This window comes from Tachypleus tridentatus, chromosome 12, assembly GCF_004210375.1.
Source record: "Tachypleus tridentatus isolate NWPU-2018 chromosome 12, ASM421037v1, whole genome shotgun sequence".
In the NCBI taxonomy this organism is placed as follows: Eukaryota; Metazoa; Arthropoda; class Merostomata; order Xiphosura; family Limulidae; genus Tachypleus; species Tachypleus tridentatus.
In genome coordinates this window covers 120,907,832-120,927,919 of record NC_134836.1, presented here as the reverse complement: position 1 = coordinate 120,927,919, position 20,088 = coordinate 120,907,832, and the positions used below count along the sequence as shown (strand labels likewise).

Genomic DNA, 20,088 nt, shown 5'->3' with positions numbered 1-20,088 from the left:
AGTCCTAAAGTGTTATTCCTTCAGACGACTCTGTCGTAACAGTTCCTATCATGTCGTCTTGAAATGTTCGATTTTGTCCAAATAAACTTTCCACTTAACACTAACAGAACATTCCGACAAGCTCCATCTGATTCTTCCCCTTGAACTGATTCCGACTCTAGATTCCACATGTAGTGTGTGACGGATCTACTACAGTAAAACCCATCTAAGGCGGAAACCCCTACACACCAGAAGTATCAAAATTTTGCAGCGTTATCTTAAAAATTTCTCTTATGAAAGGCCCTCTATATGTTGGAACCTGCGTAACGCAGAAGGAAAACTATCTTTCACCCACCTCACATATCAACAAGTAGGATTAGAACCTGAGTAAGGCAGGAAAAATGTTTTTGAATAATTTGTTTAAATATTAATAAATTCTCAGACATTTTGTTACGGTAAGTATTGGTTAAATATATTCTGTTCCTATTTCTACCGTCATTATTCCAGAGGTCGCTGTTTGAAAGACTATTTACTGTACTTGTGGTCGCATTTGCTAATGGAAAACTAGAGAAACCATGAGTTATGGGTAAAAGTGAAAATCAACGCTGTTTCAAAAATTTAAGAATCAACTTCCTGTGGAATGGAAAGTGAATAATAAAGCGTGGATGACAAGTGTTATATTCGAGGAATTTTTGAACAAATTAAACAAAAGAATGGAACAAGAAAATAGGAATATTCTACTTTTCCCAGATAATGTAACTTGTCACCCAAAAGTTTAACATTCAAATGTTCCTTTAGTCTTTCTACCTCCATGTACATCAGTTCTACAGCCACTAGATAATGGAATTATACAATGTATAAAATTGAAATACAGAAAACTGATGCTTCAGTATATTATTGTAAACGTGGATGACTGTAAGAGAGCATCTGAAATGACAATGACAATTTACGTGTTAGATACAATTGCATTTTTAAGTTATTTAATAAAATACATAATAAGGTGCTTTCAAAACTGTGGATTTATTCTTGATAATGATGGAGATTGTTTAGAAGTTGTTTGTTATGATGATTCTAGTGAAATCCAAACTCTGATTGAGAAGATTGATGCAGATGATTCTGTGAACGTTGACAAGAATGTTTTAACAGAAACTGATCAAACTGATTTAAAATCTATAATAGAATCTCAAGATGGTAACAGTGTGAGAGATTCAGAAGATGAACAAAATGGAAAAGATAGTGAGGAAATAGAAATTCCTACTTCATCACTAGTGTTAAGTTATATTAATACTATCAAATTGTATGGAAAATGAAGTGGAAAATGAACTTCATGAAAAGGCCGTAGAACTGGTGTTCTCTTTTAACCACATAAGAAAGTCCATTAAAAAATGAAACAGCTGAAACTGGACACTTTCTTAAAATGAATTTTATTAAGAGTGTGTGTACTTTTGTATACTTATGTATATTTTGAATGTCTATTTTTGTTCTTATTCTAATAAATATAGCAGAAACAGTATAGCTTCATCCATAAACGACTTACTTCCCTTGAGTCAAGCAAGTGTAACGTTTCGCTCACAAATATATATAATTAAGGAAATGCATGTTCACCTGATTAAGCCAGAAAACCTGCTTAAGCCGGAAATTTTACTCGGTCCCGTGCGATTCCGCCTTAGACAGGTTTCACTGTATTACATAATTTTAATATCCGTTTGTTTCAGTTCTAGAAAAGCATGTAAGTTATACTATTAAATCTGTATTGCGAAGCGAACATTACAAACTATTTACTTCAGTGGATTAACTTCGAATGTTAGTATTATTACAAATACATTACATTACTTCAGCGGTGAAGAACTCGACTTGTGATTGACGTGGAATCGGCGAAGAGCTAGTTTGATAGCTTCCCCGTTAAGTGAATTGTGCCTACATTAACTGGAAATTGATTCGGTCAGTGTAAGTACCCTTTAGGATATCAAAGAAGTTCCGGATCAGATAGAAGACTCGGTATTGTTTGTAAATTTTATTGTGAACAAATCATTTATAATAGCCGTTGTTATAAATTATTTGTATATTGTTTGTATATTAAAATATATTTGTATTAATAAAGAAAACAGTATCAATGTTGTTAGCAAATATCAAATTTGATATATATGACATTCAATTAACTGAAATTTAAATTAGATTTTAACTCCGTATCAGGTTATTAGAAATCGTAATATGTAACACAACTAGTTATACTGGCTGAATATGTCACAAGGTGACGTGTGCTGGCAACAACTAACTAAACTTAATAAAATTTGCTTCAATCTTATTAAAAACGTGGGACAAATACTACTAAATATGTCACCTGTTTGTGAAGCAACTTCTTACAAGAGTAAAACGGGTATTTATATAGTACTTACTTGTAAAGAAGCAATTACCCATTGTCTGGCTCTGTGGAAAACATCTTCGTCGGGCCACTCTGGATGTTCTTCCTGGATTCTGGAAGCCAGGACGTTATGCCAGCGGAAGAAAAGAATCCCAAAAGTCAAGAGAGCTGGATTCTGGTTGGTTTGAGCATTTCCAAGAACTGAGGAATAGTTAAAGTTAGGGATTTTGTATACCGTGAGTAATTTACCCGTTAAATAACTACACGAGTCTCGATTTAAAAATAAAGAAACTGTTGGATAAATTAGGGTAATTTTGCAGTTTGCATAACCGTTATACTAATACTCTAACAGACATAAATGTTACAACTTAAACTCTTACAAGTTACTTTTATTTAGTCTTAAATTCGAGTATTAATTTTACATTCTGAATAATCGAAAGAATTTCGTAATGTGAAGAAAATATGAACTGAATGCAGTGCAAGGTTTTTTCAAAACATTACTTTTGCGTAGCTTGTTTAGTTTATAACCAACATACGATAGGCTTAACTTTGAGAGTTCAGTAGATATCCTCTAAGTATTAGCTAATAGATATCTATAGAAAAAAATTTATTAAAATTTGTTAAAGTGAAGAATTTTACTTGTTTTTATAACTTTCGGAATTAGCTCCAAGCTTCCGCTTCTTGTGACAAAAAGTTTGGGTATCAATACTTCAGTTATTAAAAATGGATTAAAAGTAATTAAAACTAACTAAAAGGTACACGTTTCTGCTGTTGAACTAAATAACACTTCTAAACTGTTGAAAAATGAAAAGAGCTCTATTGACTTTCTGCATGGTAAAATTCAAGAGTTTGACGAATCAAGTTGTGATATAAAATTAATAAATGCAACAACAAAAAGTCGTTGACATTACATCCCACGCATATATACAAACTGATCGCGGGTAATAAACAAGTTTTGGATGAGAAATGAACCAATGCCATTCTTTCCTTGATTCGTTAAAATAACTTCCGAGTACAGACTACATGATTCATAAAATTAATCGAGATTGTTCAGGAATAAGGCATGTTAGTTTAAGGTCAAATTAAAATAGCAGCGTCCTAGTACCAGGAAGCTTATTTTATAAGTCAAGCAGCAACAATTAAAGCAATAGCTCTAGTTTCAACAAGTAGAGTGCGCCCTGAGTAAATCCGATAATTGTGTTCCACTTGCTGAAACTCCAAGAAAGCAACTTGAGGAAGAAGTTTCGTACTTCGTTTGATAGAAGTTTGATTATTGTAATAAAGAAGCATTTTCTTTGTTCTTTAATTTCAGTTAACTTGTAAAACGTAGACTGTTTACTAAACTCCCTAAACACGATCTGCCATGTTTGAAGGGGTGCGTTTCCTATACACAAGTTATTAGGCCTAGAATTACCGTTGATGTTCAGAATCAATTGACTGTTTAAACAATTTATTTATGCAACAGATTCTTTGTCAGTCCATGCCTTTATTGGTTACGTTTCCTAATAACGAATTTTATTCAGAAGAGTTAATATTACAATATATCTGCACGACAAAACCTAAAGTTTTTTTAACGTGACGTAATATGTAACCCTGTCGGTGGTGAGGTTATAAAAACAAATCTGTAATTTGAGGTTCATATGAGGCCAAACAAATAGGTTTTGAATATTACTATCTCGTGCTGGTATGATTTTCAAACGAATTAAATTGGGGTTGGACAATAACGTTTTTACCAATACGTGTGGAAAGGAAATAAATGAATCATTACAGCTGTAAGTTTCGTTGGAAGACAAATACGTTAGGCCTAACAATGGTAATTAAAAACACCTTAAGCTCAAAAACGTTAAAAATCTCGTTGGTTGACAGACTAGAATAGATCCAGATTAAATTCAGCATTCCACTGATCCAGGAAATAATTTAGGTTGCATCATTTTGCTCACAGCGCTTTGCCCTCCGTTAAAATTTAGATTTTTCAAAAGTTTCACTCAAATTTCTAAGACTTGTTATTCAAGAATCGTATTCTAATCTAGATCTTTGAAGTATCTATACACAAAAACAACCAACTCACTATTATTTCTAATTCCAATCTAGACTAGTACTAAAGAAAAGTTAATTGCATGTAGAACGGCAACTATATAACTTAATTTAATACGAATAAAACTGTTAAGACCAACTATCATGGTTCTCTTTTTCTACCGTTAATGGATAGAATATAGATTGCTTGTCCAGTTTCAAGCGAAGATGATCGAGGACTAAGATTTAAGTCTGATTGAATAGAGGGGGAAGGTTACAAGTTAACATCATCCACCGCTACTTCTTGAGCCACACATTATTACCCAAAATTAGGATTAACTGCCGCTTTAATACCCGAAAAGGTGAGAGGGCGGTATGTGTGGTGACGGGATTCGAACCAGAAACCTTGTATAGCATACACAACAGATTTACTGTTAAACGTTTATTTTAATGTCTAAGTTTATTACTTTATAGTTTTCTGTTTTGCATGCGATGTATATTCCTGACTACGCGTTGCGCAAGTCCCGCCTGTTCTCGAAACTTGAATAGATTTCTTGCAAGAAGCAACAATATTTGTTTACGAAAACGCGCGAGAATATTGTTGCAATCGAACTTTGGAGACATTTCTAGTGACTCGCGTGATTTGTGTAAAAGAAACGCGCCGAAGATAGAATATTATTGGACAACTACAGTCAGTATACTATAGACCTAAAAAGCTATAATTGTGATTTATGTCTATTAATTGGAAAGTTAAATAATTTGACAGGAACATTATAGATTTCAAATATTGTTACAAGCAGTTCAACTGCAGTGAATTAATGCGGGCGTTATTACTTCTACAATGGCACTAAATATCTTTCTCGTTAAGACATGAGTTTTAACCTGTGTGAAGCCAACAGAATTAGTTGGCTTTAAGCTAGGGGCAACCATATCAACTGAATTTGCCCGTCGTGGACTTGGGTCGTAGATTTGCTCGGCGATAAAATATTCAGTTCTAGACCAGATACAAGACTCGATATTGTTTGTAAAATTGTTGTATGTGAACAATCATTTTTAATGACTATTTATAACAGTTATTATAAATTATATTGTTTTATGTTTATATATTAAAATATATGTTAAGGAAATTGTGTATCAACCTTTTGGTAAATAAATTCATTAGATAAACATTTAATTAACTACTAAGCTCAAATTCAAGTTGAAGGTTGAGATAGTAATACGTAACGTAGTAACATAATTTAACGGAAACTTATCTGAAATAAAAATTATAACATCTATTTATAATTTTCGTTAATATTGTGAACTCCCACGTGCGCTAGTGCCTTAGTCCGATTAATTTAAGTTGCTCATTCAAATTAACCTTCTGGTGACATCACAACCATAACATTAACATTTTACACACGGAACAATCTCTCCGGGTTTTGTGTTCCGAAATATGTTGGTGGAGGAAAGTCCAACAGTGGCGCCCTCTCAGTGTTTTTTGGCGGATAGTTTCCATCCTTGCTTTGACGAAACGTTCCATTTTTGAAAGATCGCATGGAATTCACCCAAGCTATACTGGTGCTATAGACAAAACTTCCGTCAATCCAGCTTGTTACCATATTCACCTAAAACAAGAAATATTTCCGTTTAAAAAAAGCGAAACGACTGTTGTGAAATATAACAAGAAGCTAGGCCTAAAACAAATATCACGTGTGAAACAGGTAATTTAGACTGCAGTACAAGGTAAATGTAAGATACATCAAACTAGGAGAGATAAGTTAAAGTCCATGGTTATACACAGTCTACTAGATTTGATCTTTACATAGGACCTCATGCGTCAAATAAAACTAATTTAAGCACCAAGAGCAAATACCAACTGAAACCCACAGCGCCCTCATCTATAGCAGTGGTGCACAAACTTTTTGAGTCAGGGGCCACAAACAGACTTCTCGTAACCGTTGGGGGACACAAAAAAGTGAAGATTAAAATCGTCCCACAGTTGTTTCACACAAAATGGACATCACATTTAAGAACACACAAATAACGATTACATCAAAGAGTTTGCACATTATTCTAAGAAATGTTATGATACGTCAACTGTCACAAAGTCAGTGCGATGGATAGTGCTGCATGTCATCTACGAGCTTAGAAATGTCCGACTTGATGATTGACGTTGAAAGACGCAAGACTGCTTACAGATGATTATCAGTCAGCTGATTGCGAGTGATATGTTTATTCAGTTTCATATGCGAGAAAGCCTGTTCGCAGCAGTACGTGCTGCCAAACACGCTGGTGTGGACAAGTGCGTTCTCTTTCAGATTAGCAAATGTATCAGGCAACGTTTTGTAGAAGTCAAGCAAACTGTTTTCTCGGTAAATAGCACGCAGTTCATCAGATGCCTGAAGATCAGTAAGTTTGAGCTGATATTCTGCTGACAAGTCATCCACCGACATGGATCAGCAAAAAGTTTCATCAACAATTTGCATTGGTCAAAGTCATGAAACTCTGAGTTGAAGGATTGAATCAAGGTATCTAGCTTCCCAACATAAACTTGTGTGTCAATGTCCTGATTCTTCTGTAGCTGTGACTGAAAAGTGGGAAAGTGCACGAAGTTGTCTGATGCTGCTTGCTGCCGGAACAACTGAAACTTTGTCCTGAAAGCTGAGACGTGATTTGCAAGCTGACAGACAAGCTGTTTTTTGTCTTGCAACTTCAAATCATTCAAGTGTTGTGTCATGTCGACCAGAAAGGTCAAATCAGCTTGCCATGCTGGATCAGTCATGGAAATCACTTCTTTGTCTTTGTTCTTGCTTTTGAGGAATTCTGTCACCTCATCAATCAACTCCCAGAATCTTCTGAGCATCTTCCCTCGACTCAGCCAGCGTACTTCAGTGATACAGTCTGAATCAATTTCTTCAGGAAGACTTCGAAACTGACGGTGATTGAGCCCTCCTGATTTGATGAAATTAATGGTTTTCGTCACTAATGCCATCAATGCCTGAAAACCAAGTTCTTTACTGCACAGGTTCTGTTGGTGAATAATACAGTGCAACTTCACCAGCTGTCTGTTCTGCTTTCCTCGATGCTTCATCCACATTGCTACCAGCCCGCTACCTTCTCCTGTCATGGCTGGTGCTCCATCACTTGTCACACTTACCAGTTTCGTGAAATCCAATGAAACTACTACACAGTCGTACTATCTCTTCGAATAGAGCAGACCAAGTTGTCTGATCCTTCATGGAACCCATGCCGATTAGTTCCTCTGTGATATCAAACGATGACGACACACCACGAACAAAAACTAGTAGCTGTGTTGTTGAACTGATGTCAGTCGACTCGTCTGCTGCCAGAGAGAAGTAGACAAAGTTGGCTGCTTTATTTGTAAGCTGCCTTGTCACGTCTACCGAGAGGTGTGAAATTATTCGTTGAACTGTCATACGATTCAAATCCACCGTCTGTAACTTGCGAACTGCTTCCGGACACAACTTTTCCGATGCAGTAATTATACATTGCTTGACAAAATGACCATCAGTGAACGGGCGGCCAGATTTCGCTATCATCAACGAAATATCGTTACTGACCTCACATGCTGCACCTAAATCTGCTCATTGCTTTGAAAAACGTTCTGCTGGTGATTCAGCGACCGCCACAGAGATTCAAATCGAGCTGTTCGTTCATCACCGACAACGTTGTGGAAATCTTTATGCTTCGACTCATAATGACGATTTATATTGGATACATTCGCCACTGCTACTGTCGAATGACACAGCAGACAAATCACGTTCTTCTGTTATTGAACAAAACAGTGTTGCGCAGTTCAATCATCACGAAACTGCCGGTTTTCGTCGTCAACTTTTCTTTTACGATTAGCTGCCATTTTGGTCACGAAATAATATCAAAATAAGGCTCGTAAGTAAATCTAAGAACAATTGGAACGCGTGAGATTTCGTAATTACGGAAATATTACGTCATTGCGCCAATGATTAAATGCCTATACATTAACGAGATTTTCTTATTAAATTTTCTTTATTGCTCGACACAACTATGGAACCATCCAGTTTCTAATCTGATGCATATTCTTCTATAGCGCTTAATCTTCGCGTAGGCGCGAACTCTCCATGTTTGACTTTCCCGTTGGACGTCGCGGGCCGGACTTTGTGCACCACTGATCTAAAGCTAAGATTCGTTGTCTGCGGATAGTACTTAGATGGCTAATATAACCAGAATAAAATATAATATGGATAATATTAATATTTCGGCTACTGTAATGAACCCGAACCTTAACCTTTTCTGTACTGATCTACTGAAGGTGTTAGCGAAACCGTAATGAACCCGAACCTTAACGTATGATTTTACAATCAGCTGTTATTGCAATGTCTGTAATAAAATGTACATAAGATATACAAAGTAACAACAAAAACCTCGAACGTATTAACTCTAACACAACTAATACTGCAGTGTGTATTCGTTCACCCATTTATAGAGCAAGGTATAATAGCCTGTCGTTACATAGGTAGCGTGACAAGTTTACGGGCTACTCTCATTGTGGTAATTTGTTATATTCGGGAATCTTTCACAAGGTGGTGTACGTATCTACAGATTGCTAGTTCCACAAACGTAAACTGACTTACAGTAAATGGATCTTAAATGTTCTGCTGAGAAGAAAGATGGTCGTCTTCAAAACATTTCTCAAGAGATTCCTGTCACAAAAACTGTGTTGTGCCTATCGCAGATATTGAAACAAAATGTTTAGCGTTGAAAGCCCTCAAATGTACCGTTCAGCCACCAGAGGGTTCCAAACTTAAAATGTAACTTAAGCACTGAATATAAACGATATCGAGTGACAAACCCTTCACGCCACCTAGTGGTGAAGTCGAATAATATCACGGAAAAAAATATATCAACTTTAGTTAGTTTTCAACAGGTTTATCTACACTGTCTTTTTTATCTCCTGCAGGAGAGGTACTGCTTAGTAGAGGTGTAATGTTCAACCTATGATAACAGGAGTAACTAACTCCAAGATAATGTTGGTTTTAGCAAGTGGACTCGAGACGGGTGGTACAAGTCTTTCTTCAATTACCCTATTTCCTAGTTAAATGTAAAAAGTAGAGAAGCTATTTCTGTAGATATCTGACCAGTAATTAACGAATCCAAGAAACGTAAATGGGTTTGTGCCTCCTAAATGAGACAAAATTGTTAGATGATTACGTAAAGTTTAAGAGTTGACCTTAACTTAGTGCTGAATAGTTTCAGTGAAAATGGTTAGGAAAGTACTTCAAGCTCATAGAAAATGCAATAGAACAAATATTTCCAAATATCAGACACACACTTACTTGTTCCCTTGGGCTATTCGGTGACTGTCCAGTCTTGGTATCATAACGTGCTCGGTAATAAGGCATGTATTTTTTTCCTTGGCAGTCCTTGTCAAACGTGGCATCACATGTGTCGATTTCAATTTTGTGTAACTCTATTGGACACCCTGGTTCGCTGGCCATCAAAGTCTCCAAAAACACAACCTGACCTGGGTTTAAGTTCAGTTTTTAGCATTTAACGTAAACGAAATTGCAAAACTTGTGTTATAATAACGATGTCACATTATTGGTTCCACCAACTGTAATGTTTTTTTTTCGTTTTTGTTGTTTAAGTAAATTAATGGATAATGATGTCAGTCGAAGTTACTTTTTTGTAAAACATTATATAAAATCAATACCTTTGACTTTCTTCAAAGTACATGAACTGAAAATCCACGCAAGAAAATTATGTTTAATATTGAGTTTACCTCGAATTTAATACACGTGGCTTGATTCGCCTAAAAGGTAGAAGTTTGTACGGACGTGTAGTGTTGCACGTGCGAAACGTCATTTGCTAATCACGAGAAACCTTTTTGCCTCATTCACGACAAATTCTACAAAATTCGTAAATCCAGATAAATATTTATTTTAACTTCTCATCTATGTGTATTTATACTCTATGATAAATACTTCACTCTGTACAATCTAACTTCAGATACATTAATCCATTCGCTGACGCAAATGGAATAACCAGTTAAAGAATACTAGAAAAATTTCATTTCCGATCAAATTACTATTATTCTAATAATAAACATTTAAATCTCAGACAGTTTTGCTGTGGTATTAATTCTTTCCAGGGACATTTGAAGAATACAAGTCATTCCAGAAATTCTACTTGTTTTTATTATAATTGAAGTCTGAAAATATTAATATATTATCACGCTCGGTGTACTCGTCAAACTTGCTAATAATAAATCGTGTTGCAGGTGCTAAAAGGCTGCGCAGTTAACGATAACTTCGAACAGGATCTCGAATTCGTCTGCATCGGTTTGTGAAGTTTAGCCTAAAAGTTGGAAAGAGATACCGTTTCAAATCTTGTAAGGTATCAGAGCGGGTAATCATACTTAAGTGGCGCCCCCAGTAATTCACAAAACATACATGAGCACGTGCTCTGCTTGTTCCGTGACGCATTGGTAATTATCTGACGTCAGCTATACCGAAAAGTTTATTATTCCAATCGTAGTAAGAGTTTTTACAATAATCTTCATTCCAAGTCACCATTTTATAGATTTTTAAAAGTTCGCAAGTTAAACTTCCCTTTTTAAAAAAGGTTATTAATAAATAGTGCGACTCGTTTAAAAGACAATCTTCAAAAAGATGTCTTTACAAACCATATTTACAAGTCACGTTTATGATATTTAGACTTCATATTATTCCGTCAGAGGGAGCAACAACCGACATAACAAAATAAGCTCCAATTTCAAACTGAAAATAAGAGGAGGGGCGATATTTTTTTACGCATGTAGGCTTAGAAATCAATCATCCCTGGGTTCAACTGAAACAGTCTTTTAATTTGAACTGCTGACCAGAGGAAAGACCAGTGTTAGATGTTAATTTCGGGAGGGGGGTTATTTTATATTTAATTAAAAGTGTTAATAGGTGCAAATTTGTTACACAAGGAGATTTGGTCAGAGGTTCTCATCCAGGAGGTTTAATCCTGAAATGACACTGATCACCATTAGAGCACATATGACCTCTAAAGAAATGAGCACACCTTCAAATATGTTCAAAGTAACTGGTAAAATGAGAGCAGATTTAGGGAGACATTTTTCCAAAGGAGTGAGTGAGTGTCTCTTACAGTAGAGTCACATAAGGCTATCTGCCGAGTCTACCGAGTGGTTTCCAAAGGAGCAGAGATTAACGAAACGCTACACAATATCGGTAACTTGATGTTAGAAGAGATCTGAGGTTTAAAAAAGTTAACCATTAGGATATGAATACGGTAACCTTCAAGTCGTGTTGTTCAAAATGAAAACGTATAAACTTTGTACGCTCACTTTCTCAAGCATGCGTATTAAGATTTTATATTAATCTTACCGAAAAAAGCAAATAAAGCTGTCAAGTTCCGCTCTGATGGTAGTCCATCATCACCCCTAAACACCACCTGGCTGACTGTTCGAGAACTAGGCCTGCCTTTGTCGGCAAGCTTATAAACACCGTCTAAATAGGAAGGAGGTGTTTTCCGGATAAGTTGACTTTCTGTAAAGATTTAAATACAAAATATTACAAAGTTTTATTATCGATTAAGTGTATTCTTCTGTTGCAAGTGTTTTAGTTAAGTCATGAACTGGTAGAAGCTGGTGTAATTAAATAAAAGATAAAGGTAAATATGAAAGCTTGGAAAAAGTTGAACAGAGGAGGAAGCATTGTGATCAGATTTATACATAATGCGATTTTTTTGTAAAAAGTTTACAAAATAAGAGAATGAGTCAAACATTACATATCGGAGATCTCGCTAGTACGTGTGGATGACACGTACACCCATATTATAGTAGTACAAAATGCATCTTGGTTTTCTTATCTAAAGGCCATTCAAAGTGAGATATGAAGAAATATTTGGCACAGCGCTCTATTTCTGATGTATATGCCGCTTTTTAGATATCCATAGCGCCTAACGTCGAAAACCGGTAAATAGCTAAGAGATTTACTTTTGTTGATCTTACTTCAACAGGCCTAGTCTATACCTCGTTATAACAGCAAATATCATTGTATTGTATGTGAAAACAGTTTACGATCTCTGAAGACACCTATTGTATTGTTATTCCATGGAAAACTTTAGAGCATACTAATCTAGTAATGACGTACTTCATCTTACAAACATGTAAAAATGTATTACGGAAAAAGAAATTATCACTGAATAAAAATAAAACCAAAAAGGCTATGCAGGGTTGGTTACTGAACTTGAATAAAGAAACCAAACCTGATAGGGTTGGAAGTAAACATATCACTTGATGTGTAATAATAATAATAATAATAATAATAAGTAGCTTTCGTTCAGTAGAATGCACACCAGTTTATCAAGATATTAGTTTGCATGTAACAGTGCATCTTTAATTAATATCGTTAGTATAATCACGAGCTAACGACTCACGTGAAGACCACAGTAACCCCAGTTTCAAACTCAAATTTTGTTGGGTAAGCGACTGAGACGTGTCGTTCCTATCAAGTACGTTTCTTTGACTTGTTTCTCTGAAACCGACATCCTTTCTGACAAGTAAACACGAAATAGTTGCGTACATGAGGGCAACAGTTTTCATTTCTCGGGTCCATGGAAATTGATTTACTTGTAAAGGAAATATACAGGTGCCAATCGATACCTGTAGTGACGTTGAAATGAAATTGCCGTCAGAAACCGGGGAAATTAACCATACATACCCGAGAACAGGAAAAGTAAATCACACACCCACGCACACCCCAGAACTCTACATCGAGATTTGGAAAGTAAATCACACACCCACGCACACCCCAGAACTTCAGCTTGTGTTTATTCATTGCCATGTCCAAGAAAAGGTTGATTTGTGTTTGGTTGTGTTTTTTGGGGGGGGGAGATTAAGGTTATTCATTTCCATTTTAAGGCCCGTATACATGTAGACATGTGGGAAACACCCGGCAGGCAACGCACAGGCCTTTCCACGTTCAGTCTGAGCATCAAGGTAGAACTGAAACTTCGGTTTCGTAACATTTCTTACATACTCCATACAAATACACTAAATGTTGGGTTAGCAGTAGCTGTCCACGTTATTTAATGTGCGTTTTGGTTCTATATGAAGGGATGAGCGAACAGATGTTTGTTTTTACCTTATCAAGAATTACGGACGAAAACCTCACCTACTGAACCCCATTCTGGATGAGCTAAGTTGTTGAACCACCCGTCATATCTTTGTCTTTCACTGTAGACACGTTTTGTAGACTTTCCAGGTTCTGTTGGGATATTAAAAAAAAAATTAAACTTCGATTCCCACTTCACCTCTGCAGTTTAAAACAAACTCAACTTTCTATACCAAAAACTACAAGTAAACATACTTAACAAATGATCTGTATAAGGTGATGGTGTTAATATTTATTGACAGTTAAGAACAGTCACACACTATTAAATACGTTAGTCCATTTACTCGACGAAGTGTGCGTGTTTATCTAATAGCAAAGCCACACCGAGCTACCTGCTGAGCCCACCGAGGGGAATCGAACCCCTGATTTTAGCGTTCTAAATCCGTAGACTTACCGCTGTACTAGCGGGAGTTATTCGACGAAGCTCCAGCCAGCTCCATGCAGTTTGTAACCAATAATTAAGTTCAACCAGATATAAAATAAACAACATCGGATTCATGTATGACAATAGGTTTGAAGATAATGAAAGATAAGAAAACCAGTCCTTCCGTTAACACCGACCCTGCTCGAAGTTTATTTGTATCAAGGTGTTAAGTTGGCATGCCCGATTCTTTATGTATCGTTACTCCAACTTGAGCGAAAATAATTATTTAGAAATTGTTCATTAAAAGATAGATTATTTGAAAATAACCCAAATCAAAAACGATTGCACTAAGTTGTGTTATGTATTAAAAATCAAACAGCACTTCTAAGTTGTCACCTTAAAAGTTAAACTTACACAGACTGATAAGTTATCTAAGCACAATCATTTACGTTATTGGGGAATATGTAAAACTTAGTTGTGTACAGCACAATTTTACCCTCTTGATGGTCCTTGAGAAGCTATGAGTGAAAAACCTACTTCCTTTAAAAACTAGGCATGGGTTATTCCTCTTTCTGTACTAGCTAAATTAGCCCATTAGCCCATTTTCTTTTTAAACTAATGATGATTAACTTGAATATGCAACTAATCTAACTGGTTTTATCGTGTTTTTGTTTTTCCCTCCAGTAGTAATTAGTTCTTGTGTAGTGTAAACCTCCTATCCTGGGGTTTACCCTTCTGTTACAAGGTTTATTCTTTATTGGTGTATTGCATTTAGTTGTCACGTGATTTGATCGTAACAAATATCTGATTATTTTCTTCGTTAATTAACCAAACCTTGTTAGAAATTAGTTATATCTTTACTTATTTCTATTAATCACTCGTACCTCAGCCACACGATAATTTTACAATAAACAGATGCAGGTTAAAACAACAGATTAAACTCGTAGCATTTTCTGACAGTGACAGTGAAAACACGAGTGTTCATGTTAAACTACACTAGTTTGGTTCTAACGACTATCGAACACTATAAACCAAGCTATTGACAACATTAATGTTGATTAACTACTTTACATACATCGAAGGGGAGGGCGGCCATTAAAAGACCTAAAACTGAATGTACGCCTTTTACTATACACGAGGAACTTAAGGGCATGAAGGTCAAGTTAGTAAACATGTTACGCTTTAGAATATTGAGAGGGGATCTTCCTGCTATATCGCATGACACGTACAACTTTAGTTTGTGATGACCATCTTGAACCAGGAGTTTTCGCGTCTTCTTTGTAAGGAAAGTGTCTAACCTGATACTGACCCTCTACTTTGACAAAGGTTATATAGTAAAATATTTGTTGCATATGGTTATACTTACTTTTTTCCTGTTTATGTGTCGTTCCTTTTCTGAAGCGAAGTCATAATCATTCCAAAAGACAAACTTTAAATTAGAACGAATTAATCTTTACTGAATACGTTTAATAGAACTAATAATTTATGACGGTAGCCTAAGGATTGTGTGATACCGCATTAGACTCCGATCTAAATTTAAACAATATGTCTTTAGTTGTGTCCCAACCAAGCTTAGTCTGGTTTGCCTCAGTGATAAGTGTTGGTCTTCTATTGTAAACTGGAAGCTGATCCGTCAAGTAAAAAACACATTAACATTAGCTGTTGTGTGAATAAAGATTTCACTTGGATCACTGATTTCTGGTGATTAAACCGTCGCAACGTTGCGAAATACATACACGCTCGAGATCTTTGAACCTCCAGTTATTTGTGGGCCCGAGTCATTTTCTATTTTATTTGCCTTCCTCCAGATATCACACGATGTTTTTTTTTACATTGTAGCACTATTGTGCATATTTTTAGCGCTACGTATAAAAGGAACATTTAAATGTAGTTACACAGTTCAAGAAGAGGAAATAAACCGAAGCTAGTGGTAATAAGTTATAGAAAAGTGAGCAGATTGGATCAAGAATTCCCCGTTAGATATCAAAATGGCGAAGTACCAAGTTATCCAATCCCGTCAAAAATAAGATTTCAAATAGTCCAATTACAAACAAGGCACAAAGCCGCGCAACTCCAAGTAGAAGAGCTAACGTTGCTCAAAATCTGAAATTTTCACAAATATTCAAGCCAATAAAAATCTGTTTTGCAGACCAACCAACAACTGTAAGATAAGCTATTTACAGAATGCGTTGTCACATTTTATAACGTTACCATAAACAAAATTGTTTAGTTTTGGTTGAAAATGTTACTTTTAATGTTGCAGTTTTGGAATTTATTAACTAATCTTGATACAATGTATTAAAAAAGTTCTGCCCTCTATAGAATCAGAAATTCTGTTCATTATTTAAAAACAAAAGTATGTTAAATACGACAGTAAGTTATCAGTATACAATGAATGTTTCAATTTAATGTTACTACTGCAAACTGTCACGTTTATTCAGTTTCGATCAATTAGAGAGAAAATTCTGCAAGTTTATTTGCGAGTTAAGACAAAAGTATTGCAGCTTCTGAAAGACCTCTTTTTGAGCTTAGGCCTACGACTTGTATCTTAAGACAAATAAGTATTGCAGCTTCTGAAAGACCTCTTTTTGAGCTTAGGCCTACGACTTGTGTCAAAGTTAACTTCAAGAATGGTTACAAAAGAAATTCGTCATCATTACGTCGACTGGACTTACAACACGTTATGAAAATCACTTTATTACAACTAAATGAGCATTCGAAGTATCGTAACTTAGTTTTATTATGGTTGTTTGATACATTTCTAGTTCAACTACATTAATATTATGGAACTCTATGTATTTGTGAAATATTGTTAATTTTGTGCTTCTGTGAATTCCAAAATATCGAAAAAGAACAGGCTGACGAATTGAATCTCGAAGTTTCACAGTTCTAATTTTAACCACTTTCGGACCAAATTGCGTCATACCCTCAACCGCCGCCTATCGGCAATACTTAAGCAAAAAATAAATATTTCAAACGTTGTCAAATATAGTTTCGATATCAATCGATAAACACTGTTTCATAACAGTTTGTAAGTTGTATTCTAGACAACACCTGGTTTGATTTAATTTTTAATAAAAATAATTTTTTCCAAGGTAGACAAGTATTAGTTATTTCTGACCTAAATAAAATCAGCTAGGTTAGGGGAAAACCGTAAATTAAACAAAATAGACTTGTATAGCAAAAATAAAATAAGTAAGGCTTCATAATTAAAAAGACAACAAACGCAGTCCAAACTCAAGTATTAACATAGCCCACACAATGAGACACACCAAGCGAAACTTCACACAGCCCATAGAGTTAGATAAACATTAAGTGAAACGCTAGTGTTACCCTTAACTTATGAGCCAAGAACGAATCTCTTAAATATAGCTTTTTTTTTTTTTTTTTTTAAATCAACAAAGTCAGGGAACTACAGTTGTGACCGATATCCTAAATTGTGAAAAATAATTTTTTGAATTATACATTCTTGATCTGTTAAGCGATCTAACTTTCTATCTTTGAATTCTGTTTCGTTTTGGAACGTGAATCCAAGCCACAAAAAGTAATCATGTTCGTTATTAGTTGATCTCCAAATATTACATTATCTGGTCTCATAACTATGCGTTCGCTTTGTTTCAGCGCAGTAATACAAAATCAACTATTCACATCGTGTTTGCTGTCAGTATTGAGCACCGAATTTTAGTTTTATAAGCCTCTAAGCTTACTGCTACCCCTAAATACGAAGGACACGCATTTTCCGAAACAAATACGGTTAAATTCACGACGTTATTGGTTAACGTGGGACAATTTTCCACTTCGCGAAACAAAAGGCCTAGTTAATAAACAGGGAAAAACCGCTCAGGTAATCAGTAATTAATTGCTTCGTGTTTTTGTTTTATTTGTTTGTAGAATGTGACTGTACACGTAATTTAACTTTCAGCTAAAATAAAGATTTTCATGGTACAATATTTTCAAATCTGAAACTTATAGTACATGATTCCACAATTTGGGTGACGTTTCACTCTAACAGTTAGAGGATTTAAACTTTATTTTGTTAAATTCACACCAAAACTTTATTCACCTCGGAAGTAAACTGTATCCAAATACAATATACTAGACTCGGTTAACGGTTCTAGCGACTCTAGAACCGACACGGTGAATCTCAAGAGAACGGTAATAAGTATCAGGATACTATAATAAGGGGGGGTAATGTTACGTACCTATATTTTAAACTGTATAACAAATGTTCAAAATTCGTTGATAGAAACGGCTGGAGAAGAAAGCATTTTTGTCAAACTTCCTTAAAGTAAACATTTTCTTCAGTTGCACATGATTTGTAACACGAAACTAAACCTGTTTCCTATTGATAAAATTTCAGATTTGGCGTTAGTTCCAGTAACATCTGATAATACATTTGTGAAACATAGCACCAGTAACATCTGATAACACATTAAGTGTGGAAAGGTTTCAACAGCTCTACAACGTGTCCTAAATGGAAAAGATTAACTTTTGTGTGTGTGTGTGTGTGTGTGTGTGTGTGTGTGTGTGTGTGTGTGTGTGTGCGTGCATAAAGAGAACAACACAACCAGAATTCCAACAATTATAGTTTTGAACGATTATATGAACAATAAATAGAACAGATCTGAGTATATACCGCCGCCTGTTGGAGAATAGTTATATACTACGATTGTTTGTTTTAAAGTTCCCGGATGTCCACGGATGTTCAATACGCAATTTTATTTTGAGAATTCTTATCTTTTTGTTGTATTTATCGTAGCGACATAAAACATGTTATCTAGTAACCAAAGTGTAGAAAAACAATTTAAGAAGTTTGCGAAGACGAAATGAATGGATAGGTATTTGGGTGTTTTTCTTAAACGGTATTAGTTAGACGAAGACGAGAAAAGATTTCATTTGTTTGGAATTTCACACAAATCTACGAGAGTATTATCTGTGCTAGCCATCTATAATTTAGCAGTGAAAGACAACCAGTCATCACCATCCATCGCAAACACTGGCTTTTTTTTTTTTTTTTTTTACTGACGAATAGTGGGATTGATCACAACATATAACGCCCACGTGGCTAATAGTGAGCATGTTTGGTGGAACGGGGATTAGCATCCGCGACCCTGAGATTGAGAGCCAGGCCCACTAACGACATGGTTATGCCAAGCAGGTAACATAAGCAATACCAATAAGTGTACAAACCTGTCGGTTTTCGATTTAAGTTTAGGGTTTGGGAAGTGAGCTTACCGAGTCCAGGATTTGTAAAAGGACAAAATAAAAGACCCTCATCCATTATTACCCACAAGTCCAGTGGATCCGACTTACAAAATAAATGGCTCCACCCATATTCTCATTACAACAAAGCTCCTCCGTATGGAGTGATATGGGTGGAAGAGATGAACTCAGGGGATCACACTGATACTAAATGGTGTATAAGTGACACGTGGGTAGACTATCTCTACTTAATATCGACTTTTGAGGTCAACCACGTGTATGTAAACCTCGGGATTTGGCTTACTTACCTCTTGTCAACAAAACATCGCTACAGTTGACACACAAACTTATAAATTACACTGGTGCAGTGGAGCAATATTTCAGAGTTGGAAAGCCCACCTGAATCAAGGCACGCACTTACCAGAATGAAGCCCAGAGCCTCAAACTAATTAGGAGCCCTCAAGCTATATGTATTGTACGAAAAAGTACTGTCTCGAAGGGGCCTGCATAAGAGAAAAAAGCCAAAGGCCAATAAAACCGTTAATCTGGCCTTGAGTAAAGGTCAAAGAAGATTTAGCTTTCATGTCCCCCCCCATAAATACGAGAAGAACTTAAGAAAGGTAAAATAGTTTGAGTGTCCGTCTGACGTGAAAATTGGGATTCGACACCCGTAGTCCATTGAATAGCTCTGTTCCACAAACAAAACAGTAATAAGAGTGAAGGAGAAAGGGCGGAGTTCAAGACTATGAGGTTAATAAGGTTCCTGATGTTCAGGTCCTCGTTTTGAATACATTACTCTACTGTGCATCATTTTGGTTAGTTTGGTGTTTTATGGCACAAACCAACTAGGCTATCTACGCCAAACATCCGGTAAAAAGTTAAAATTAAAGTAAAATTATTAAAATTAATGATAGTAAATTAAAGTAAAACAAAACAAAGTTTAATTTTTGAATTAAAACATAAACAACATTAAATCCAATTTTTACATCTAGTCTACAGCAGTAAGA

The 20,088-nt window shown here is 35.6% G+C and overlaps 1 protein-coding gene across 1 annotated transcript in view; it reads right to left on the bottom strand.

Moving 5' to 3' along the window:
* The window catches only part of LOC143234535 (dual oxidase-like), a 77,055-nt gene that overhangs the window by 49,656 nt on the left and 7,311 nt on the right, over positions 1 to 20,088 (bottom strand). Inside the window, exons 2-6 of the mRNA XM_076471963.1 lie at positions 13,516 to 13,608; positions 11,725 to 11,886; positions 9,670 to 9,857; positions 5,757 to 5,961; positions 2,376 to 2,542 (exon numbers count right to left, since the gene is read on the bottom strand). Of these exons, the coding sequence (XP_076328078.1) occupies positions 2,376 to 2,542; positions 5,757 to 5,961; positions 9,670 to 9,857; positions 11,725 to 11,886; positions 13,516 to 13,608 (815 nt within the window). The remainder of the gene's footprint in view (positions 1 to 2,375; positions 2,543 to 5,756; positions 5,962 to 9,669; positions 9,858 to 11,724; positions 11,887 to 13,515; positions 13,609 to 20,088) is intronic.